Here is a 26,412-nt window from a genome sequence, read left to right on the forward strand (position 1 = left end):
CTGGGATGTCTATAATGGCATGTTAATGGCCACTGGGATTGGGTGCAGTAATGTGTGTGCTGGTGTCTTATTGAGTGTGACGTGAACGAAAGGAGGAGGAGCTGGTACAGTATTTGCAAAAAGACATTTGTCTATGTGGTGCATCGTCCTCCTTTATGTGCATTAACATGTGTATGTAAGCATGCTGTGTACATCTATGCCCGTGCATGTGTGTGTGTGTAAGGTCAGGGCCTGTATTAGAGGTGATGGTGACTGTGCAGCTGCCTACATCTGGATAATAGGCTGTAATGAAGGGGAGCAGTTGGTTTGAATGGAGCCAGCTGCATGCAGCCAGTGTAACGACTGTAATAATGTTGCTACGGAGGGATGGAGAGGAGGAACGAGGGGAGGGGATGGGAAGAGGCTGATCTTTCACCAGATAAAAGCACGATAGAGTTAGGGATGACGAGGACACGCGTTTGTCTATCAGGAACCAGAGGAGGAGGGTGGGATGGGAACCACGATGGCTTATGGGGGCAGAAAATAAAGGGATGGAGAGAATAATAACCAGCACCTCTACAGCTCAGTAACGAACTAAATCAAAGAATAAAAGCATCACACTTGTCATATGTACTTATTCCTATTCCTTGGCTGACTCCCACAGGGCTTGTTGTCACTGTGAGGTTGCCAGGCAACCAGCTGATACTTCAGGAAGTCACTGTGCCCGGCAGGACATATGAGAGTGGCACGAATCTTGTTGTCTAACTCTTGGCAAGAAAGCAAATGAGCAAATTTCCTAAAATTTCAAACTACTGCTTTAGTCTTTGTGTGGATGGAGCTGGCTAACTGCCTGCACACGAATGACTCAAGAAAAATGTGTATTAAATGTTTAATATATGAGATCTGGTGATTCAATTCAATCTTTTTTTGCTCATATGTAATGCTCATATTTACTTCCTGGAGTTTCTGCCGGTCACCTGGCAACCTCATGGCGATAACACCACTTCTGGCTGCAGCCACTCATATCCTCACGCTCTGCAGCGCGCAGAGAGGAGAGTGGTATCGATCTTCAAATTTGACTCTCAGCAAGAAAGCGAATAAGCATGTTTCCCAAAATGCCTTTTGACAGATGAAACACACACACACACACACACACACACTCTCCTGGTTTGTACAAAATACTGTACATGCACGTCTCCGGGAAGAATCACATAAATTTAATGATGCTCCATTAGCTTCATAATGTGTTAAGCTCATGCCCTAATGTGCATCCTAATGGTGATAATACCTTCCAGCCTGTACCGATGTGGACTGGTTATCAGTGTAATTGAATTAAAATGACCTCACGGTATTAGTCAAAACAAGCAAAAGCGGGAATGACACTGCACACCCTGCTACCAAGTAATTACAACACTCTTTTCCGTTCTACTTGACTCTATTCCAGGTCCAATGGGAGCTCACCTCATCTTTGTATTTGGTGATGTAGGAGTAGATCTCGTGCAGCGCAGACATGCTGTTGAACTGGCTGAGGTGCAGGCGGGACTGCTCTGCTAGGTAGGCACTCATGTCCTGATCGCTGATGGCTGGCATACGGGAAATATCGGAGTAATACCTGGAGGAGAGGTCAGGTCAGAGTTTTATGTATTGCACTTGTATTCCATCCAAAACTTCACTTTCTGGCTGTTAAATATTCTGAATGCAAACAGTGGCAGCTGGTACCAGTCTTCTCATTTTTAGCTGATGTGTCAGTATCTTCTCAAGGACACTTTGACAAGACTAAATGACGACAAAATGCCCTGAGTGGATTGTGTATCATCCAGTTACACATATACAGGTTTAGGTTTTTCCTCTTGAAATGTAGGGGACTGTAGGATGACTAGGGGGCACCGGGAGTCAGAAAAGGAGGGCCGTTGGACATTTTTTGTTTGTGCTGAAAGGTGGTAAGACTCAAACTAAACTAAAATTTTGGATTTGCATGATCCAAAAATGATATCTTTTATACCTATTTAGATATTTTTCCTTTGAGAGCTTTATTATTTAAAAAAGAAAAAGAAAAGAAACAATAAAGAAGCCTGCCAAGAAGAAAATTGCCTGAGTCACGCAACACTGGCTTAGTTATGACTGTCAATCAGATATAATATATATTAAGCTAGAGCTTCGTATAATCTATTTTATATCAATGTTTATGATTCTGGAGTCAAAAATATTGTGCTCAAGTTTCAAATGATGAGAGATAATAATAATAATTTCCATACAGTCCCAAAGTCAAGCCTGAGCTCTGAGTGTTAACTTGCACTTATTGAGGTTCATCTTGTCAGAGCAACAACAACCTTCATACTATTGACTGAGTGTTGTTGGCTGCATCCGAGGAGTTAAGAGTCCATTGGAGGTGAGGCAGGGAGAAAACGGAGCGAACAATGCAGTATATTAAGAATATATCCCAATATCGAGCTGTACCCCGGACCTGTTTGTAGAATCCATATCTCAACTATCTCAAGGTTTACTGCAGCAAGGCCGGCCGGGGTTGAGTGTGGGTTAGGAGGCATAATAGAAACAAGGTTTAACTGCATCCAATTAACCATCACCTATAAATCCTTATCTCACGCTGCATCCAAACACTCTCTGCAAGCCGCAGGACTTACTGTAGCACATTCAAGTGTGTTGCTCAAAATGAAGAAATGGACCTTGTGCCAGGATAATTGTGTGTTTTCTGTTTTAGTGCTGCAGCAGCAGAAAGGAGGGAAGAGTGCTCACTGGGCACGTCGTTTCCTCTTTAACATACTTTAATAAAATGATTTTCTACGTACACAGATCATCAGCAGTTCTTCCTCTCTGTTCTGTGCACATGCTATCTTGGCAATGTTGGTATCAGAAAGGCACTTTCATCATCTCTTGCATCATCAGCGCATGCTGCGGTAGGAGCTACAATGCACGTTGCCAAACAAAGCGACTTAGAGGCGATTGGACTCCTTCCCAAAAGCGGAACGACTGTGGCAAGCGTCAACTTATCTCGACTTTAGTTAAACATTTTGGAACCGAATAAAAGCTGAAGGGTGAACCAGAGGACAGTTTTGAGCCTCTGTTTGGAGAAAGAACAGTTGCTCCAAATCCGTCTTTCACCGGCATGTTTTTTTTTTTTTACATCACTTCTTTACATCTGAGGTAGCACTGAAAATCAAAGGGATTTTTGGATCTTGGACCTGAACCCACATGACAAGTTTAAAATGTCAGTGGTATCACTGATATTTTCTACACTTCATATTTATAGACCTGGCAGCAAGATTGCTGTCTTTCCTTTTTTCAACTTTAACTCACCTCTCTACCCAGTTCTTGTAGTTGGGGATGTCTTTAGCGTAGAGAAGCTTATTTGAAGGCGAGTCTTTTCCTAGTTTGTGTTCTGACGTTGAACAGGAGTCCATGAAGGTCTGGGCCACCACGGACAGACAGGCGTCCGTGATGCTGTTCTTATGGATGTCAAATACAAACTGGGGGTTCTTGATGACATTCACCCAAAACCGCAGAGGAAGACTGGAGAGGAAACACAGAACAGAAGTTTTTAAAGAACCATGTCAATGCCCATTATTACCATATATCATATGACAACTGTCTTATGTCTTGTGATTTGAAGTGATTGAGTGCTATGCTTTGGTAACTTATATTACTATTGTTCACATTACACTGATTCATCTTGCATTAAAGCTAATATTTTCTATTTTTCTTTGCTTTATATCGTCTCGCTTTGACCCCTGCTCACAAGGTGCCATGGCTCTGATCGAATAATTTGTCCGAACTGTAAACAGAAAAAAGTTTACTTTAATTCCGTGCAAATACAGCAAAACCTGTTAATGATATAAACTCAAATGAAAAATATTGCAATGCCAGTCTGAAGTTGTTATTAAATTATAACAGAGAATCCGACACAGCAACTATTCAAGTTTTTTTTTTTCATGCATTTGCAGACCTGGACTTATTGATGTAATTACTTTGGGATGCAGAGTTGTCCAGAATTTTGCAGATGGGTTTTATAACATTTTGACAAGTAATTTCATTGTCCATCAGTAATTATTCTTCCTCCAGGAACATGACTGAACGTGATTGTTGGCTGAAGTCGTCTTGATAATTTTCTTGAACAATCAATTATTTATTGAGTGCCATCTTGGAGCATTTTATCCAGTTACCATATTACTGTGCATCCGTGACAATTCATATTGATCTGGTGCAAAGAGGGCCGCTGCCTCACTTACCAGTTGCTCTTCCAGGTATGTCGTACGTCGTAGTCTGTGATGGAGTGTTTGTCGGCCTGCTCGTCCAGGAAGTCGAACATGTACTTGATGGCCAGCGGCAGCGCGCTGCCTCTGTGGGCTGTGCTGAAGATGGTCTCAAACAGGTCATCCACAAACTTCTGTAACGTACCCTGAGCGGATGGACGAGAATATAGAAACAAAAGAACTTTGTAAGAAGGATGATTATAATGTGTGGATATTTATGTTTTAGTTATAGTTAAGTTTAGTTTAGTTTTAATGGATGAATAACCTGAACCTTGAACACAAGGTGACAGGCCATATATACAGCATGAAATCATCATGATACATGACAGACACTCTATATTGTTATTTGTGTATGACGAGCATTTTGTTGTTGTGGTTTGTCACCAATGTCTTTTGACCTTTTAACACACATGACATTGTCTTATTATGGCAACTTACTTTGACTTTTGTTTTTTAGAGTTTTTTCACTCATTTTTTTTTACTACTTATGTTACATTTTTGTGCTGCTACTCGTGATCAAGTCACCCACCCCCACCCTCAAAAACACCGCCCAAGATAGATATACATACTTAATTTTCAAATGTACCTATTAAAAAGAGGAGAAGAACATGAAAACTAAGATAGAAGGCAGAGAAAGACAATGAACATGGTTTCACTGTGCTGCTGTGGCAGAATATATTGCACCATTTCCTCCCACTTATATCCACCGCACCTGAATGGGCCATAAGTGTGTACATGTTTCGTATGAATGGCCCCAGTGGGGATCACAGTGATAACTCTGGCTATGTGACTGCCTTGCTGTGCCCGCTGAGCCCTGCAGAATCACAAACAGGAACCCCAGCTCTTCGATTTGTATGGTGCTCTCCTCCAATGACAACGCTTCAATATAATTACATCAAATGTAGCTAAATGAATTTTCCTAACAACACATTTGTTTCCCAGATTTCTCCATCTGGCAGAATCTATTACAGAGGAAATGTTCGGGGATCGTATTTAGTCAGCCATTGCGAAATGGAACAGGGACGATTTCTGTCCCAGTTGCAGATCAAAGTACGGAGATCTGCATAGACGAGACGCCGGGCAGACAGACACAGGAAGACAGCCATGGAGAGACAAGGACAAGATGAGCTTCTCAATTGCATTTGCCTCTCTGTTTTTTCATCATGCATGGCCAATCTTTAATCCCTTAACAAATTACCTGTCTCCTGACACCTCCTCTATCTGCTCCCTGCACTCTGCACCACAAGCCCACCTTTATTAATCTGTTTTTTCTTATTACCAGTGGAAATTGAAAAACTGGCTCGCTTGTAACTGCTGCCCATTGCTATATTTCCCTCCCCTTTTACAATCAGGGAAAGAGACGGTAAACTAAGAGACAACAAAGGAGGAAAGAGGGGACAGCTGGATTGGCTCACGGCTGTGTGTGGATGTATGTATACGATTGGTCCTCTCTCACATTGGCAACCAATTACAGTTGGTTAGGTAGATCTAAAAGACTATCAAGCTTCATCATCAGTGAAGTATAGATACTCTTTCAAGCCATCTTACTCACACTCATGCCTATAGTCACACACAAGCTTCAGGTGCGATCCCCCACAATGTTCAAGCACGACTCCAGACCAGTCTCATCACTCCCTCTCCTATACAAAGCTGAGCGTGCAGTTTTTGCAAAGTCTGCAAGAAATGTAGGCATTGTGTTTGATGACCAACTAACTAACTTCCACTAATCATGTTACATCCGTCTCTTTGCGCTATATCAGAAAAATCAGCTCTTATCTGGCCGAATATGCTGCTCAGCTCCTTGTACAGGCGGTGGTTATCTCTCGCCTTCACTACTGTGATGCCCCTCTGGCAGGGTTGTCAGCACACACAGTAAAACTTCTGCAAATGGTCCAAAATGCAGCAGCATGTCTGGTTTTGAAGCAGCCAAAAACAGCATGTGTCACTCTACTTTTCATCCTTACCCACCGACCTGAACTCCCTCATTCAGGATCACGAGGCTTTTGCTACTATCTGCAAAACCTACATCAGTGGGATTCAGGAAATCTCAACCAAAACTCTTCTCCTGGAGCAAAATACCAAACTCAACTCGAAGGTATTCTTTCAAGAGTACCTACTCACCTAACATGCTCTCTCGGTCTCTCCTTCCATCCTCTATCTTCTCTCTCTCTCTCTCTCTCTCTCTCTTTTCCAATTTACCAGACATTAATGTATTGCTTAATGCATATGTAACCTTGTGGCACCTTCCAATCAGGTGGAATTTGAAACTGAACATTGTGGCACTTGGCTTCTCCTTGATCTCTTGTGTACCTCGTTTGTACATCACAATGCATAAAAAGTATCTGCCAAATGAGTTACTGTAATGTAAAATGCATGTACATTTAAATGATTTAAGAGTGCCTTGGATCTAGACGATATTATTTAATACTTTAGGACTCCTCAGTGACCTGCAGAGTCTCTGTATTAGTAGTTTCCCCTACCATTAAATAGGTGAGGTGGATCAGTCTGCCTAAAAGAGCTGATAATGCTGAAAAAATTCCATTAGTCTGGGTTTCAGTGGTGGGTTTTATTGGTCCCTGATGGGTCTGAGTCCTGTTTGAGAGTTTTTCTACCCCTGACTGGAATCGACTTTTAAAACACCGGTGTGTGGTTGACTCCTCTGTGTCTTACTTTCGTGGCGAGCAGTCTGGTCAGGTAGATCTCAGAGACCATCTTGCTGCCTCGGTCGCCCTCCCTCTGGTCCGAGTGGTCGTGGTTCTTCACCAGATGCCACAATTTAGTTCCACTCTCCAGGTCAGGGGTGATCATGGGTGTTCGGGATCGGAGGCTGTCTGGACTGCTGGCTGTCCTCAGCATGCTCTCTACAGCAAGAAACACAAGGCAGAATTATTTGGAGGGAGGTCAGTATGACAGGAACTATGCAAGTTTGCAATTCAGTGAACAAAAAGGATGATTTTCCTTTTTTAAATCTTTAAATACCAGCTAATATTGCAGCCTATGATTTTTCAGGTTCTTTCAGGTTGTATAATAGAGCTAACAAATACATAGAGTCTCATTACAAGGCAGGTAGGTCCACTAATAAACCAATAATCACCCTCTGAGTCTGAGTCACTCTGCGTCTTTCTTTATTTTTTCTCTCTCTGTTACAGACTGTGACTCACACATGCCATCCCCCCCCTTCCTCTATCATCTATGTCTGTTTCATTATTCATGGCGTGAGTGTCAATGTTGATTAGAGCGAAGCACAGAGATGCATATCTGCAACTATTCCATTTAGGATGGTGAGGGGAAAAGCAACCATGGAGGTAAGGTGCACAAGGGGGGGGACTATCTGCAGAGTAGCTGTAGCTCCTGGGGAAGAAGGCATACGGGATGGACAGAAAAGGCAGAGAGATAAAAGAGACAGCTGTCAATGCACGTTGCAGTTCCTTTATGTTTGGTGAAAGGATGGAGAGGAGAGAATGTAGGTGAGATGACAGAAAAAGAGGGGTGGGTGGGCTAAATGGACAGAGAGACAAAAAGGTCAGGAGAGAGAGGGGTGAAATGGAGAGTAATGGCAGAGCACTGGATAGAAAAGTGAAAGAGGCTGAGTGGGGTGGTGTCTAGTGCTGTTGCTTTTGCTGGTAGGGTGCTGAGTGGCTTTGATTTCAGACCCATCATGGCCATTGGTGGCCAACATTTACCCGTGATCATAAACACACCCTGCTATAAACACAAACAAATACACACACACACACACACACACACAAACAGGGATGTGTGAGCATACATAAGACCACAATTAAAACTTATAGCAAAAAGCCACATGCAAAGGCAGTTAAATGTATCAGCTGTGAAACAAAATAGTTGCAGCTGTGCTTTTAAGCAGGGTGAGATGATTCGTAAAAAGCAAACCTTTTGATTTCAGGAAATTAATTCCAACTCTAACTACATAAACACTGAATCACATGATTACTTGTGGTTGTTTAAAGCAGACAGAATTATCGCTCTGCAGTTCTCAGCGGCGCTGGATTTTTAGTGTCTTTAAGCTCATTGTTTTGGTTTCTGGTTTGGTCTCACTGCTACATGCACAGAACTAGCTGGTGAACATAGTGGAGCCTTTAACAGATAAAAAAAAACAAAAAACAGAGTGAACATTCATTATCAAGTGGCCAGAAACGCATCACATAAATGCTAATGTTGCTCCATATGTGCTGGATGTTTTAAATAGGCAACTGTTTGCTACAGCAACACATTTCCATGTGATGATTTGTCAGTGTTGCATTTAAAGCTTGTTTCCACTGCCCCCAAGTGGGCAAAAAATCAGTTATAGTCTAGATAAATGTCCATACCTTACGGGGAGCGGTGAAAATAGAATATAACCCGTTTTGCTGGAGACCACCACTTCTCTATTTGATGACTTTGTTAGAGCAAAAAGCAAAGGTCTCACTCTTTTGCTATTTTCAGCTAACACAATTCTTCAGAATGTGCCCTCAACAGATAAAAACTCTGATAAAGAGTCATGTCTATTTCAGGGGCCCGGTAGCCTAATGACACAATAAATAACGACAACATGATTCCAAATGACTTGGTTACAGCCAAGGACCTTTTGTTGCATGTCCCTTCCCTCTGCCTACATTTCCTGTGATCAAGAAGAGGCAAACATGCAACCCCCAAAAGGCTATTTCCATATTACACACACACACACACACAAGATTCTGAACATCCCAAATTTTTTTATATGTAGTTTTAGAGAAAATCGTGACTGATCTGCTGTAGATTCCCATCTATGCATGCCTGAGGGTCACTACCCACTTTGTATCAGACGGGCGTCCAGTTTTCTTTTACTACAGAGTATTTATCTCCTAAATAGATTAATTTTCCAGTGAAGTACACCATATTGATGCATGGACTCTGTCTATCGCTGAATGCCAGATGTCCTCTCTCTCTCTCTCTTTCACTCTGTCAGCTGGGGATCGAGGTGTCTGCTTTAATGCCTGTCATTTACGGACTGCTTGGAAATAGCCATAGAATGGCCTTGGCCGGGGCTGATAGCGGTGGATAAAAAGGATTGCCATTCACTCAGAGGAAGGTGGAAAAAAAAACAATGGAGCCCAATCATGGCCACGATAAACACGGAGAAAGAGTGAATGAAAGAGTTAGAGTTGTGCGGGGAGGGGTAGTTGGAGAGATGGGAATCATTGACAGAAGTGTTTAAATAAGATCAAGTGAAGAGAAGAATCGTACCGTATCTGCTGAGGCTCTTGGTGAAGGTGGAGGAGTTGGAGATGTTGTAGGCAGAGTTCTGCTTTGGCACCAGGGCGATCACTGAGCCATCTGTTACCTACACACAATCAAACCACGCATCAAAACACTCACTGTATGAATCCCACTCAGCCGTCCACCCCCCCCCGCTTGCACCCGCTTTGCTTGCTTGCGTACCTGATAGTGAGCCAGTGTGTTGAGTCTTTTCCAGTCATTGTCGATCTTAGTTGTGACATCTTCATCTTGCAGGATGATTCTGGCCATCCGACCTTGGCGCCATTCTTCAGAAAGAGGGAACATGAATTAAGTGGCATTATCTTGATACCTGTGGAAAAAATCGACCTCTTCTCTGGTGACTGCATGAGGAAATATCAAAATGTGAACAGCGCACAACTGTGCACTCAGTATTGGCTTGTGTTTTCTGTGCTGTCCACTTTGTTGGGAAAGTGGATTATACTACATGTATTCACTTAAAGTTGCACAAATTTCTAAATTAACATTGCATAACATTTTTTTGTTTGTTTATTTGATTGGAACTGAGCATGTTAATGAACATCAGTACAAAATACAAGATGTAAACATGCTGGAGTTAGCAAGAATGCTAATTTACATCCGTAGTCCCTCAGCAGAATGACTATGTATGAGGTGAAATGGGGTTTCTTATGGTGACAAACACAAGCAATTAACAAATATGAAAAAAAATAATCACCTGACTCTGCTGTTTCTCTCATTTTAGCATCTTTAGTGCTTATTTTTTTGCAGAAAATCAAGTAATTGTGTCTTTGAGTACAAAAAAAACCAAAACAAAAATCATTCAATCAAAAGTATTTAAAACAAATTCTAACTACCATCCTCTCTGCTCCTGCTGGAGCCTCACTAAAGTGGTGGTGAAGCAGGTGGAAGTTCATACAAGTCCACCTGTGGAGTCTCTGGTCCACCGTCTTGGCCATTTGAGTGGCTTTGAATACAGTTTTGAATATCTGAAGGGGATGTGCTCAAACTAAAGCTGCGGTGCGCTGATCTGTAGCTGTGGTGTATGTCTTACCCAGGTCCATATCAGAAGCCTTGGGCCGTTGCGAATAAGGGCTGCCCTTGTAGACGGCATCGAGCAGCTTCTCTTTGACCTGAGTGATGGTGTCACAGTTCAGACACTTGACCGTCACCTCGGGGGCGTTCTCGTTCTCTGGGTTTACACAGTGCAACGTCTGGCGAAGAAAAAAAAACCCAGAGAAATGGAAATAAACAAATGAGATTAGACTTCAGCAGAGACACTGCAAGAACTCTGCCAGCTGGTAAGATGTTTGGATGATTGTTCAGGTGCATTTGAATGTACCTGACAGCATTTTCACACCTAGTTTGTTTGCAACAGCTGTTTTAATGGAGCTGGACGTCCTCCCAGTCTGTTTGTTTGGGGGTATAATAACTCAGCACTTGCACCTACGTTCGAAACAACTGCAGCCGATCCCGATGACAAGTAGGCTTGTCTGTATGCTTCCAAACCAAACCTGAAGTGCCTTGTTTGGAGAGAGAATGTGATTAATGCTGGGCAATAGTTGGTCCAGTTCACGGCCAGATCACACTCTCCCTCCAAACACAACCGATGCCGGAGCTCCATGTTTACCCTGGAAGCGGACCCCTGACCAATTAAGCAAATGGTGGCTGCCACATTTCAGCTGCTGATTAGTTAGAGCTTGCTTTAAAATCTTCCTCATTGTCAAACGTGACTAAAGCTTTACAGCCCGTCAAGTGATTCAGACCAAAGAAGACAAGCCACAAAATCAACATCAAGCCACAATAGGTTTACTGACCAGTGTTTTGTAGTCAATCTGTTGCCTGATGAGCTTGTCCTCGCTGAGGGAGTAGCGTGCTTCTCCTGTGATGGCGTCTATGGGTCCCTTCTCCATCTGCTGCTTGATGGCACAGTAAAGCATGAACAGAGGCTCCCCGGCACACTCCTGGTGAAGGAGAGGACAGACAGAGAGGAGTTGCCAACAGATCTTCTGATTTTCCAATTCTCAAATTCGGCCATTTGAATGATTGTTAGAGGAGGGAAATCGGTGCAGTAATTCGCAACAACAAGCAAAGATGAAAATCATTTGGTTGGGGAAAATAAAATAACATGTTAAAATACAGTGTTCCTAACCTGAAGACCCTGAAGCCACTTAATGAAAGCACGCATGTGACATGTTTCTCTCTCACTGACGACAGTTCTTTACCACAATCCTTATGTGTCAATAAAATGGTGCCACGGATTTTATGCCTCCTTTTCTCACATTACATATCGGACACATCTTCCTCTGCCGCATTAGTCTGGTTGAGTTTCCAGTGATGAATCAGGTGCTGCAGCTTTTTGTCTTAATTTCCATTCCTTCCTCAAATATTTTTGTGCCTGTACTCTAGCAAATAAGAACAAATGCAATTTGACTTTTTTTTATGAATGAAATAGTGGCAGATATTTCCATCTGTGTCTGCTGGCAGAAATATTTCACCTGACTGAATATGAGTTGATTTTTAGTGAAGTCTTTACAAATGAAGCTAGCATCGCTATCTGTTGTTTGATACTTTCTGCTCCGTCTCATGACCATTCCCAAAATCCCTCCACAACCTTTGAACTTTTCATCCATCTCTCTCTCAGTACTTCACATTGCAAAGAGGCTGTATTAGCATGAAGCTACCACAGCAGTTGTATTGGGCGATGATGCTGTGACAGTCAAACAAATCAATTTGATTATGTTATTACGAGATCTTCAAAGGCAGGTATGGAATTCATCAGGCTGACCCTACAGGCAGAATCCAGCCAGCTGGAAAGTGGACAAAAGTCGAGACAGATTTAAATAAATCCAGCCAAAAAAGGCCCCTTGTGATGCCACACAGCAATGACATTTTAGAAATCAGTCCAAGCTTGCGGCTGTCTGCAGAACTGAACTAAAGCTGCATTGGATAAATCTTCTCAGTATATCTCTGCCTTGTGCGAACAGACACAGATGTTATAAATGTGTTTCCCACTCTTCCCTCCATCAAAGACACTTGCCAATCAATAGCGTCATTAGTCATCACTCGGGCCCAAGGAAAACACTCCCGACTGAAGCAGCAGCAGTTTAGAGAAGAGAGAGAGGACACATCACGGCAGATACTCATCCAGACAAGAGCTTAATGATCGACCGTGCCGTACTCTGGGAGATACTTCAGACTGTGTGTGTGTGTGTGTGTGTGTGTGTGTGTGTGTGTGCGTGTTGGAGATGCATGAGGTCCAGATCGGAACAGGGGAAAGTACTAATTTATCTGTCTCACCTTCACATACACTCTACAAGTCACTTTTTCAAACACACACACTCCTCCTTTTTTCCCCTTCTCTCTCCCTGTAGCCGTCCACTCACCACTCGAGCAGCACTGACCAGCCATGTGCCCTGCTGCTTACCAGCTAATGTTCCCCAAAAACAGAACTACAACAGCACCTGATGAACACAAATAAACTGATACTGTCATTCGTTCTCATTTCTCCCAAATTATCTTTCATTACTTGAATCCTCTCCCCTCCTCCTCTTTTCTCTCCCTTCTTTTTGCATCCCCACCTGTGCCCTGCCGTTTCCCTTTTAATCTCCTACCACCTTTACTCCAGCTTCGCCCTTTTCTCCTCCTCTTCCTATCTCCTAATAGCAATGGCCTCCTCTCTTCTCCTTCTTCCCCTTTTCCTCACCAACTCCAATGCCCTTCCTCTCCTCCTCACCCGCCCCTCCCGAAAACCATTTCCCTCTCTTTTCCTTTCCTCATTCCGCCGCCGAACGCTTTAACAACCTCGTTAGCATCTGGGCCAATTAGGTGCGCAGCTGCTAAAGAGACATAGAGAGCATACATCACATCATTTTGCTTTTGCTTCGGCTTTCACCTTCCTCGCTCAGCCGCTGCATGTTTGTCTATGAAATTTGCTTTTACTCCATATAGTGGATTCATTAAGGCTCAGTAATTGTGTGCTGACATTTACATCTTAGGGATATCATGATGGCTACAGACAGAGGAATAGGTTTACATTCCTACAGTGGTAACAACCAGTTGAAACTATAAATCATTAATGCACAATCAAGTAAGTATATCTAACTTTTACATTATACATATACTATAACCACACTATGTATAATACAGACATCAAAATGAAAGAATTATACCAACTTAACTTTCCCTCATAATGTGATGATGTAATAATAATGTTTATAATGGCTGAACAATTTGTAATCAGGGTGTGGAGAGGAGACGGGGCCCAATGGGAAGACGGAGAGAGAGAGAAGCATCAGAAAACATCTTCTGTCCGTGTAATAGTGAGAGATGGGAAGAGGGGATGACAAGGATGGGGCGGGCGGGGGGGGTGGCGACATCGCAACCCCCCCCCCGGTGAGCCAGATGACCTTAAGGCAGAGAGGAGACTGACAGCGGGATAATGACAACAGAAACCACGCAGATGAAAGAGAGATCAGAGGAAGGGAAGATGTGAGCTAAAAGAACGACATAAATATCAGCGAAGGGGACGTGTCAGCTCCACAAGTTAAATCATGAGAGTGGAGAGCATCTGTGGACTAAAAGGGAGACATTAGAACAGCAGAGGAGAAGAGAGGAGGGAACACATGCTGCTGAGAAGCTTTGATGATCTACTGTATGTACACTGCACTAAAAAGGTACGAGAGTATGTGGCTGAAAACACGGAAAACCTTTTAATAAGCACAGTGAGATAAATGCAACGGAAAAACAATACAGGCCAGGGGCATTTAATAACACTCAGGCACTACAAATGCATTAAAAAACACTGTACGATATAAATCCACTGCAGATGATGACTATTAATCATCATGCTTAAAAGATCCGGCAAATGGATTGAATAAGAATACTGTATGAGCGTGCTTTGCCGCCGGGCTTACCTTGAGGAACTTATACAAGAGGAACGTAAACCAGTTGGTCAGCATCTTCTCTGCGACGGACTCCGTTCTGACGCGCGGAGGAAAAGGAAGAAAGAAAACATTTGAAAAGGGAACATTTAAAAGAAAATCTCCAACCAAATTACAAACTAATATGATTATGAAAACAATTTCCAATTAAGTTTCTGTCTACATCATTTATATTCATTACAGGGGGAAAAAAAGTTTATGTGGAGTTTAATTAGTTGTGTTGAGAAGGAGTTGCTGATTTCCAGAGGAATGCCCTTAAAAGACCTGCTGCATTTAAACAAGTGGGTAATAATATGTGTTTATCCTACGCCGGTGTGAGTGAAGCTGATAGGAAACATGCTGTAGACTCATTGGTGGGTAATTAAGTTAGAAGTACCAATGCTAGGGGGTGGACAAAATAATATAAACACCATTAATGCCTTCAGATTAAGATTCATGAAAAACAAACAAACAATATTTAGTTCCTCTTCTATTCTATTCATTTATTGTCGGCTATAGCGTGACGGTAAAGACTGGACAAAGCTCCTGAGCGATAGATACATTTTACTGACTGACACTTGAACTTGGTGTGCGGTTCACTTGTTCTTCTCTTCTTTTCTGTCAGCCGTGACCGAGACACAAATAAATAGTGAATTGTGTGAGTCTCCTTATAGCTTTCTGTTGGGCTCTCAGCCGCCCTCTTTATCATCTCCTTCCCTACTTATCTTTGTGCTATCTCTCTATTCATCTGTTTTATCTTAATGGCATTCCTTATTTCTGTCCATCTGCCTGTTTAGTGGATGACAGCAAATTCCTTCATGATCTTCTCCAGCATAGTCTATATTTGGTCCACGTCTCTCTAGATCATCCTCACCTCCTGAGCAGCAGTTTGGGATGGTTTTTGCTCTCCAGGTTTCTGTCTATCAGGTCGGACAGCAGCTGTTTGAGGACTCCGGTGGCGTACTCCATCTCCCCCTGCAGGGCCGTCATGATCAGAGATGCCACATTGCCTCGGTCCCGCATTGAAAATGACCTGGAAATACATTGAAACTCTATGACGAAGTTCAATACAAACACTTTGCAAATTCTATTTCCAGCTTTTGTTGACTCACGTCTGAGGCCACAAAATACATGTGCACTATTAACCTCATAACAGTTCATTTAAATATTAATGCAAACGGTGTTATAACTCTGTTTTGCCATAAACCATTTGGTTAAGTGCTTTACGATCATTTTAGAGCTGCTAAAATGTTTTTAGCCCAATCAACATCATAGCACAGCATTTCATGACAGATTTGTAAAATCAGACAGGTGACAAGGGCACTTCTCAAAGATAAATAATGCTTTTTTTCCACCAAAATTAACTAATTTTGGTTCGGAAATCTATCACCAAGTATTTAAAATGTAAACTACAATGTTTATTCTCAAAAACAAACAGACAAACAAACACAAGCACATTTAGTCCCATCACAAGGCAGCATTAAGGCTGCAGTAGAATGTCGCTAACTTTAGCAGTTGTCAGCCTGAACTAGCATCCTCTCAAAAGCTATAGCGACAACCCTCCTGCATGTACATGTATACATCTGAACAACACATGAGCAAAGAAAAAACAACAGCAGACACCTCTGTGCCTCCAGCGTTCGTATGAACGTCAACAGGAAGTGCTTCTTCGTCAGCAGCTGGCCAAACAGCGTCAGCGCCTTCTCAACATTTGCCTGGACCTGAAGAAAGACAAAGACACGGGCAAGTTACAGCAAAGACTAATGGCAGTGCAGAGAAAGTTCCTACAGACAAACATTTCTGCTCTTTATTGAGGAGCATTAAAAAAATTCTGCCTTTTACAGTCCTCAGTTTTACGAGGGTGTCTGTAAAGTTTAATTTTTTATAAGGTATCCACCCCTGTTGCTGCAGTCTTTCAGTCTGAACAGTCACGGCCATCCATGACAAATGATATAATAAAACTATGACTCTGAGCGAAGGGAGATTCTGAACATATTTGTGAGCAGACTTTTTTTTTTTTTCTAACACTGTATGACGAGCTGATATTGGCTTGGAAACAGGCACGACTGATTGGCTGCTCTCTCCTGTGTGCTGCTTTCTAAGTGTTTCTCAGTTATTACTCTTCAAATAATTTAGTGGACAATTTGATGTAAAAAGTCCTCTTGACCAGCTGAATATCGATAAGAGGAGAATGTTAATCGCTGACCACGTCGTTCCTTAGCAAACTCCCTAACAACATCTTCGCCGAGGGCTTCAGGTTTAAATCTAATTGTTGTTGACTTTTGTAATACAACAACGCATGGAAATGTCCTGCTTTGATTGCTCAGCGCTTAAAGAAAATCCTGACATTTAGCACTTTCAGCATCACTATCAGTTCTATTACTTGAAAGCCCTTAATGAATCTTTTAATAATGCTTCAACAACCTGCTGTCACTGGGAACTCTGGCTTTTCATCTGTTCAAAGGCTTTTCTAAAAATCTCTAATCAGACTGGTCTAAACCATTACAAGCACGAGAGAGATTCTTCTGTCAAGGAGAGAAGGAAGGAAGAGATGGAGAGGAGGGAAGGGCGGGAAGAAGTGTCGGGACTTAGCAGGATTGTGTGTGTGTGTGTGTGTGTGTGTGTGTGTGTGTGTGTGTGTGTGTGTGTGTGTGTGTGTCAGTGTTTGTGACAGAGGTGCGCCCTGCTTGTTCCACTGGCTGGCACCTGTCACTACTCATCAGCAGCACACTAAACACCCTGAGGACGCCTCTCTGTCGCTCACTCGCTCCATCTTCCTCACTGCTCTAATTCTCTCCCTCGCACTTATTGTTGACTGTTTCACATCATTGGTCTTTTTCCCATTTTAATTTCTCCTGCTCTTTGTCTTTCTCTGTGTGTGTGTGTGTGTGTCTCACACGTATACACACACAAACACACATCATTTCCACCCCTTTCTCTATTGTCATCCTTTTGTACCACTGTAACATCTATTCTGTCTCCCCTTGATGTGCCATAATAAAGTGTCTGGGCCTCTCTCTAAGTGCTAAATGAGATTCTCAGGCCTCCAGGGTGGAAACCGAGTGTGATGTGTGTGTGTTTGAAAAGAGAGAGAGAGTGAGAGAAAGAGAGGACAAGAAAGAGAGACAGATGGAGATACATGTACATACTGCACTGGCAGTCTTTACTGAATTTCAAAGAGGGAGTTAGGAAGGCTACATTCAGTTATCTGCAAGACCTTGTGTATGTATGTGTGCATCTACTACATGTAGTGTGTGTGTGTGTGTGTGAGCATAACTGGTGTGTAGTGTGGCTGTCTAGCGTAGGGTGGAGGGCAGTCACACAGAGCAATAAAGCTAGGAGCATTGGTTTACACAGGCCATTGGATTACAAAGCCAACCCCTGGGGGAAATACAGGGAGAGGGGAAGGGAGTCTAGACATAACTATAAAATACGTACAATCCCTTCACCCCTCGGCCTGCCTGACGCCTCAAATTAAAGATGGACTCTACTTTTGGCCATTTGTATTCGGGGACATGTGACACAGAGCGTCATGTCTCTAGTGCTTAATTTGTTTAGCCAAAAAGGGGAGAAACCGGAAACCAAAATGGTTCCATTTTGGACCCAGTTTCTCCTTTCTTGGCTTTGTAGTTTGGATTTACATGGATTTGTTGAGCTTCAGTGCTAGCGAATATCAAACAGTTCTTCTCTGCTGACACTGACCGCTACTTTTGCCGGATAAAATGGCAAAACATCAGCTGTAGTTAATTAATGTTATTTCTGTGACTACAATGAATCCCTGCTAGTTAGTGCTCGGCAAAATGAAAAGAAACCACTGCCTGCCAAGGTGTGACAGAGTGTTTCTGTAGGCCAGCAGAGTGAAAACAAACTTGGTCTTGGTCATGTTCAAACTAAATTTGAAATAACAACTGATTCTAATATAGACACAATGGCCTTCAGTATTGGAAGCAAGGAGCTCATGGAAACTAAAATGGAAACAGCAGGTAGCACCTGTGATTGCAAATCTAATTTTCAGGTTGCATCTACAGATTTTGAACACTATTTAGTGTATTTAGCTAAACCTAGTTAAATCCAATAAGGAAGTGAAACAAAAGTTAGATGTGATAAGCAGATCCTGCACTAGACTCCTGCACCAGAATGAATTATGTCCGGACGCTTTATATGAGTTGGCAAAAGCTTTAAACCAAATAAAAAAAGAAGGCAAACATGGATTTCAGAGTGTGTTGACTCTCTGCACCATTTCCTGTTGGTCAGAACTCTCTGGCTAGTACAGATTTTGTATAACCAGTCGTTTTAAGTTATAGCTTTATAGTGTCTGCTGGAAATCATAGTGGTTTTTTTTTCCCAATACCCAATGATAGTTCTATCGTATTTAAGTAATCACCAGTGTTCCCTATTACCGAAATTAAGAGAGGATGAATCACTAAGAATGAATGAAGAAAGGCAGAAATGGCAGCTATGAGACCGCCCAGAGGGATTTTCCTCTTTTATTCTAGGAATATAAATCCACTGTCTGGATTAGAACGATTAAATGAAGCTGTAAAAGGTCAAACAAATTATTCCTTGACTCCAAAAAGTCAGTGCTCCAATCAAAGTCAATGGAGCAGCACCAGATTCTACATCTTAATGATACTGCTGATTACAAACTTGGCTCTCTGGTTTCTAGCTTTGGAGGAGAGTAGTTTATGTTGACATACTATTAATTCTACTTCCCTTGGTCTCACCGGGAAAATGTCTTTATAAATCGGGTGCGCTAACTCCATTCAGCTGTGCTGGCATGGTGGTTGCATGTATTGTCTTAATTAATAACTTAACAGTGATGTATAATGCAAGTAGCATTCCTTCTAACCCTGAATCTTATTTCTCCCTCTCCGCTCTCATCCTCTCGCTTTCTTTCCCATCATCTTCTGCTTTGTTTTTGCTACGCACCCTCTCTTCTTTTTAATATCTCTTTAATATCTCTTTAGCTTCTTATATCTCTTACATACAATTCCTTTTCGGTCAATTTCAAGCAATCCTAACTTTAGAAGTGTACCTCCTTACATCCAGAGAATATGGTGAGTGTCTGTCCCATGAGATCTAACTAATGATGATACCAAGGCTCTTGAAAAGTCATTTGCATTCGGTGAGACAGGCTGAATACATTAACACAAAGTAGATAAAATATAGGTTATATGATTGCTTTAAGGTGAAACACGTCTGGGGCTCCTCTTGCCTCGTATCTCAGTTACTTGGAGAGGCCTGTCTTTGAAGAAACCTGTCATGGGATAATGGCTACAAAGGTATTAAGCAGCAAAGCCAGAAGGACATTTTCATGCCATTTAATCCAACTTTCAAACTACTTTTCTGAATGTAACGTCATGCTGAGTTGAACTACTGTACTTGTAGTGAGCATAAGCAGATCTTCTTTCTTCTTCTGATGTGAGTTTGTTAGTGCAAAAGCTCAGTTCTGGTTTCTACTGCAACTGATTACTTATGGTGAGTTTGTGTCAGTTTTAAGTTGGGTAGGTGGTGTACTGACCAGTACCTCCATCTCCTTGAGCACAGGGTGGTCCTCAATGCCCGGAAACAGGACCCTCATTGCGTAAGTCCGATAGTCGAGGAAGGGAATCCCGGCTCCATCCAGCTCCTGGGTCAGCTCATGGATGTCCGTCTGAAGCTCGGCAAAAGCTACGAAAGCAAAATGCAAATGGACAAATAGAAATGCTGAATAATCATGTTGGTTTTTTTTGCAAGCACACACATATAAAGAAGCAAAAGCTCTGCTATTCAGCATCATATCAGATTGTGTGTGCTTTGCTCCCCCCTGATATACATCAGTGAGAACACAAAGCCATGGTGGACTCCACAGCACAACATAGAGAAAACAGAAAGAAGCTTAGGCAGCTATTGTGACTGACGAACGCTAACACCCTGCTCACCAGCGTGTTAGCCATTAGCTAACATGAAACTGGTCATGACTAACCCTGGGGGAATGTGTTGACAAGTTGGACCAACTTGATGCTACCAATCTGTAACACCGGTCATCTCAATTAGATTATTTTATGAAAAGCAGAGAATGTAGGGTCCATCGGTAATAATTTTTAATGATGTGCTCCCTCAATACTCTAAATTCATGGCGACAATCACAAGGACTGAGAGTGTAGACGATATACAGTATGTGGGTATGTACACTGTACAGCAGTACTGTACTGTAAACATGTTATATGGGTCACATGAGGAGCCTGCCAGAGACAAAGAGGGGGCGACAATGCAGACATAGCGCAAACAGTGCATAATTTCAAGCGAAGTGTTTGGGTCTTATAAACAGGGCTAGACAATGAGGCTGAGAAGGTGAAATTCAGCTTTGATGAGAAAAGAAGCCCACAAAGGAAATAAATAAAAACGAAAACACAGTCAAGAAAAAGGAGCATGAGGGAAATCAAGGATAGGCAGACATTAAGCATAATAAAAGATCCACAATCAGAAATTCACTTACTTTTCATAAAGGATGTGCTATTATGTGTGGTTGAAAGAGCATGCCATTTCAACAATTTTGTGCCTACTGTGAATGTGGTAAACTGAATTTCTTCCATGGTGTCTTAGCCCTGATCATTTCAATCTTTGCTAGCCCGAAAACGACCCAAACACAATGAAATGAAAAGGGGAAAGCTAGCTCAGGGAGAGAAAAAGCACAACCAGGAGACAGAAAACAAAGTTCCTGGAAAGGAAAGTCAATTAATTGCTTGAGTGGATAATTATTAAGAGAGCAACGGATGAGTTTTCATGCATAATTTCTCCCAGCTGTTATTGGACTGTTTGGTCCACAAGAGAGATGGGGAGGAGAGAAAGCAAAGACGATAAAGGAGAGTGAGAAAAAAAAAGAGAGGAGAAAGGAAGAGAAAGGGAGGATCGGGAGGTGAGGAAGTGAGGACGGTAAAAATGGGAGAGAGCAAATTCAGAGGAATCAAGAACAAAAGTGATTATGTCTAAGAGAAAGAGGAGTGGAAGATCAGCAGGTAAAGGTCAGACCTGAGAAGAAGAGGAGGCTAGAGTAAAGAAGAGGGGATGAGAGGGGAAGAAAACAAGACACGTAGCCAGAGAATAGGAGATAAAGGCAAAGGGCAGAGTGAGGGGAGAAAATATGAAAGAGACTCAAACACATATTGGTGAGCTTCTATTCTCCACTTCATTATTTACCCCCCTTCCTCTATCATTCCAACTTCTATCCATTAATCAGTCTCTTATTTACATACATGGTAAATTACTCAGCCTGAGGAAGGCGGAACAATACAAAAGACTTTAATACAATATTATGGTTTAAGAAAATGTTCTTACTGGCTGGCAGGGCTGTTAAAACAATACATCAAGACACCTCACATACAGCTTAAAGCCAGATTATAACTTCTGCTGAACTGCAGCTTCATTTTGCAAGATTGATTAAAGGGAAGTTGCAAAGACATCATCGCAAGATACACTGACGGAGAGCAAACAGAACGCAACCACCAGCTTTCGTCGCTTTTGACATAAAAAAACTGATAAAGTTTATCATCACAGGCCTAATCGTGCTGCAGTACACAAGTAACACAAGAGCCAGTAAATCAGTGAGCACACTCTGGAAAAAAAAACATGACGCAGCCTTAAATATTTCTTTTTGATTTGTTATTATCATGAAAATGCATTATGTAGAATTGTTGCTGAAAAACAAGAAAGACACACTGCTTCCAATTTCAGTGTGTGTGTGTGTGTGTGTGTGTGTGTGTGTGTGTGTGTGTGCTCACATTGACATTGTAAAAAACATTTTGCTGGCAAACACAACACTAACATTACATTAACATTACAACCCCTGTCTAAAGCAAAGGTGTGCAGGTCCAACGACCCAGTGAAGACAAATAAACACACACCCACCCTAAAAAAAACCATGTGCTCGGGTGAAGAGTTTCCCTAATATTTGACACGAAGAATTTGTAAAATCAGGAACACACAAGTTCAATAAATCCTTTCATACTGAGTTTAATGTCTCACTATCACCTCCTGATGTAACGGTTTGGGTTTTATATCCAGTTGATGAGAGCTTTCACTTTGGCTGCTGTAAACACGGTGTCTGGTTGGTCTTTTCTGGGAAAACCCTCATGTGTTTCTCATTTTGGTACACAAAGAAAAGACTTCAATCAACAGAAAGCCTGGGAAGTGAAGTGTAAAAATGCCACAATACAGACTTTGGTAACATTAGTGTGTAAACAATGCTTTGACCTCATTCACATTTTGTTTGCTTCTATACGGTCATAAAAACTCAAAAAAAACCTGTCTATATTACCTCCCTGAATTAAAAAGTGGCTTTTGCAAGTCAGTAGTTGTCATTTCTAATGTGTAACTAATTATCCATGACTGCTAATATGCTAGTTTGGACGCCGGTGTACAGTGTGATGTCTGCCTCTCACGGATGGCTGAGCCAAACGTCCCCTGTCTGTGCCCCTCAAGACTCCTCAAGCGAAGCCGACCTCACACAAGTACACTTCCTTTTGCTATCACGCACGCGGCGGTCCGCCCACTTCATCTGTTCCTCCGCCCACACACGCTGTCTCATCTCTATAGGCCAGCTGGGAGTACAGCAGGCGGGGCGGGGTGCTTTGAGGGGGGGGGTGGGATGGTGGGGGGTGGGAATAAGGCCACGCTTCACTCCCTAGAAAAAAAATGGAGTGCTTTTTCTTCTATTGGCTCGACTCTTCGAAACGTCGTCTCTCCAGTTGTGTTTCTTGAAAAACAGCAATGTCAAAAATAAAAAAATAAAAAATGACATCTTCTTAAAAAGAGGCACTACAACGAGGTGAGAACACATTCTCTGAAAATGTCAGAAAACATGCACCGCTCACCCTGACACCGTAGCACTTTAAATCAAATGCCGCTGCGGTTTTCTGTTTGACAACTGCTCCTCGGTGGCTGATGGAGCTCCGACTCTGTGTCATGATTATGGTGTAATCATATTATAACCTTGTACCGTGGCTGTGTGCGCCTGTGACATTAAACTGAGTGTAAACACCTGGGCTGTCCTTACATCAGTCATCTACCCTCTGCTGCACTAACTCCAACCTCACACGAGCTTCCCCTCAGCCCGGCCTGTCTCTCAGCCTCTTGTCACTCCTCTCATTCACTCTCATTCATTCTACCTCTCATTTGTTTGCAAAGAATCCCCTTGACACTTTGACATCATCTCTCTCTCTCTGACCATTTACCTCCAAACACTTTGCATGCTATTTTTCTTTTTCTGACACTTTCACTGCTGCGGTGTGTTTTGCACTCTGAGGTGAGGGCACTTAGAGGTTGTGATCTTACCATTAATTTGTCATGTGAGTGCACCTTACCACACCTGTGGGGGACCACAGAGAATGGACACATCATGCTGTACGTATGGCACCATTTGGTTTGTCTACTGACTGTATTTCTGTCATCATAGTGATATTACTGTGAGCTCCTGTATCATTTTATATCAGCCCTGTATTTTTATAAATAAAACTGCTTTCTATTTGCTATGACTCAGCTGTGACACAGTTATGCATTTGACTCAGTAAACATACCCTGCAGAGACCCTGGTGTCAGTGATGATGGCAGCATCTGACTGCAATTGATTGCATCTCTGTTTGCAGCTCTACCCCTCTCTCTCTCTCTCTCTCTCTCTCTCTCTCTACATGATGCTCTTCGCTCTAACATGCCCCTTTGGCAGTAAAGTCTAGAGAGACGTCCTCTGACTTTGCTCGGCCTGCACTTTCATACCAAGGAGCCCCAAACTGTTCCTCGTCTGGTGTAGTATATTCAGAACATCTAAATGTTAAAGCTGCACCCAGCCGCACGTTAGCTAGCTTAGCATAAAGGATGGAAACAAAGGGCTGTTAGCACAGCTAGCCCGGCTCCATCCAAAGGTGAAAATCTCAGCTTATTAAAAGCCCACTAATTAACACACTGCATCTTGTTTGTCTTGTCATCACCTTGAGGTTGCCAGGCAACCAGCAAAGACTGCAGGAGGTCCCTGGCCAAGAAATTATCTCGCAGATAACCCCCCCTTAGAACAACAACTTGTTGTAACACTTTTGTTCTTTCTAATGTAACATACTGTTAGGAGGTGGGCCAGGCTAGCTCTTCCACCCTGCTTCACATCTTCCTCCCTGCAGTAGGTAAATAAGGGCCGGTAGATAGCAATGTAAATATGAGGCATACACAATAACAACAATAACTACGACCGTCTAGCATACATGAACTCACATGACTTTATGAGTTAATAAACATATGAGCCTGTGTTTCCATCCCACTTGAAAAACACTGGCGCCTACTGAGCAATGCTTGGTTAAACCTAATTGCTGAATCTGATCTTAAACGAAGCCAAGCTGCTCATCTGCTGGTTCTAACTTCATATTTACAGTACAGACAGACAGAGCTATCGATTATGATCTGGTTTGATTTGTTTTCTAATGGTTTCAGTCTTCCTTTCTGAAAAGATGAAGGCGTGGATAAAAGTTCAAACTGACTTTTTTTTCACTGCCTACCTTCTTTACATTCCAGGGCCACTCTGGACTCTAGGTTGTCCATCTGGAGCTGCAGACGTTTCAAGGTGCGGTCAGCGTCCCTGGATTTCCTCTTATAGGCAATCAGTACTGCAATTATGACCAACAGAAGCAGGCCGCCGCCCCCTCCGATGCCTATAATGGCAGGAAGAGTCAGCAGGCTATCCGAGTAGATGTGAAGAGTCCCAGGGGAGTACTCGAACCCACCAGCACGGATCTGAAGAAACATACACACAACTGACTTTTAATGATCAAGGGAGAAAATACACACAGTTGTTTTTTTAAGCAACTCCCTGCTTTTAGTAATCAGCAGGACTTCTCTGATCTGGTGGATGCCACTGAACAGCTGCATTATCGGAACTGAAAGTTCAGTTCATTCCTCAAAGTCAGCTCCACCGTGAAGGAATAGGAAGTTACTACTTATTATTTTCCTCCTACCAGATTCTCTTCAGCCAGTCTGGGGATCTGACCTATCACCTTCCAGAGAGACATAAAATAAACCAGGCGGCGGTCACTTCTCCGCCAGCAGATGGTTTGAGAATAGATGAGGTTGTCTGAAGAAATCGAAAGTTGGTGGTCTGATGAAAGAGAAGTTGGTTGACCCAATTTCTACCACAAGGATCATTAAATTTTTATCTGCTCTATACTCACACTAAACAGGCTGATCTCTGACAGGCTCAAACTGGGGAAGCTTACATCACCTTGACTGCTGTGAACATTTCTTGTAGGAAAGACTTTCAATTCTTGCCTTTAGGGGAGTAGCAGTAGGTTCTGGTAATGAAGATCTCCTATGAATGATTTACCTTCTCCGGCACCGTCTGCAGATATTTAGGCTCAATATTTTGGGGTTTAAAAGAGATACTTTGTTGTTTATGCCCTTATTCATCACTGTCAACTTTAACAAACTGATTTAGGTCAGAAAGTGAAGGCTGTGTACGTGAACAAGGTTAATGCGGCACTGTGGAGGTAGAGGCAGGCAGTGGTAAAGCCACACACACACACACACACACACACACACACCTAAACACACACACATACACCATACACATACTCACACACACACTATAAGTAATCAAACAAAGTAATCACCAGCATTTAAATCTCCCCCCAAGGGGTCTTGGTAATTATGGGAAGTCAAACACATGTAATGTTTTTTTTTCTGACTAAATACATTTACATAAGCACAGTGTGTCTCAGAGAAGAAAAAAACTCAGCAATGGAATCCTTTAAATCAAGCTATCCACAAGGGGGGTTGATAACCAATTAAAATGAGGTGTGATTATGCACTTTGAAGCTCTTGTAAGTGCACTTTCATGTTAACATTATCAAAGTCTGATTTAAAAAAATAAATAAAATTGAGAAGCTGGTATATCAATATCAACGCAGCCAATACCCACAAATTAAATTTGCAATAGTAGAGACAATTAGGCTTGTATAAGATTACGCAGCCAATTAACCATGAGGACATGATCA

The 26,412-nt window shown here is 42.3% G+C and overlaps 1 protein-coding gene across 1 annotated transcript in view; it reads right to left on the reverse strand.

Moving 5' to 3' along the window:
* The window catches only part of LOC139209690 (plexin-A1-like), a 225,830-nt gene that overhangs the window by 3,388 nt on the left and 196,030 nt on the right, over positions 1-26,412 (reverse strand). The window contains exons 20-32 of the mRNA XM_070839495.1: positions 24,922-25,156; positions 19,932-20,074; positions 16,028-16,125; positions 15,279-15,437; positions 14,399-14,465; positions 11,300-11,446; positions 10,537-10,696; positions 9,669-9,772; positions 9,474-9,570; positions 6,918-7,108; positions 4,224-4,393; positions 3,295-3,507; positions 1,441-1,591 (exon numbers count right to left, since the gene is read on the reverse strand). Coding sequence (XP_070695596.1) covers positions 1,441-1,591; positions 3,295-3,507; positions 4,224-4,393; positions 6,918-7,108; positions 9,474-9,570; positions 9,669-9,772; positions 10,537-10,696; positions 11,300-11,446; positions 14,399-14,465; positions 15,279-15,437; positions 16,028-16,125; positions 19,932-20,074; positions 24,922-25,156 — 1,935 coding nt within the window. The remainder of the gene's footprint in view (positions 1-1,440; positions 1,592-3,294; positions 3,508-4,223; positions 4,394-6,917; positions 7,109-9,473; positions 9,571-9,668; positions 9,773-10,536; positions 10,697-11,299; positions 11,447-14,398; positions 14,466-15,278; positions 15,438-16,027; positions 16,126-19,931; positions 20,075-24,921; positions 25,157-26,412) is intronic.

This window comes from Pempheris klunzingeri, chromosome 11 (assembly GCF_042242105.1).
Source record: "Pempheris klunzingeri isolate RE-2024b chromosome 11, fPemKlu1.hap1, whole genome shotgun sequence".
In the NCBI taxonomy this organism is placed as follows: domain Eukaryota; kingdom Metazoa; phylum Chordata; class Actinopteri; order Acropomatiformes; family Pempheridae; genus Pempheris; species Pempheris klunzingeri.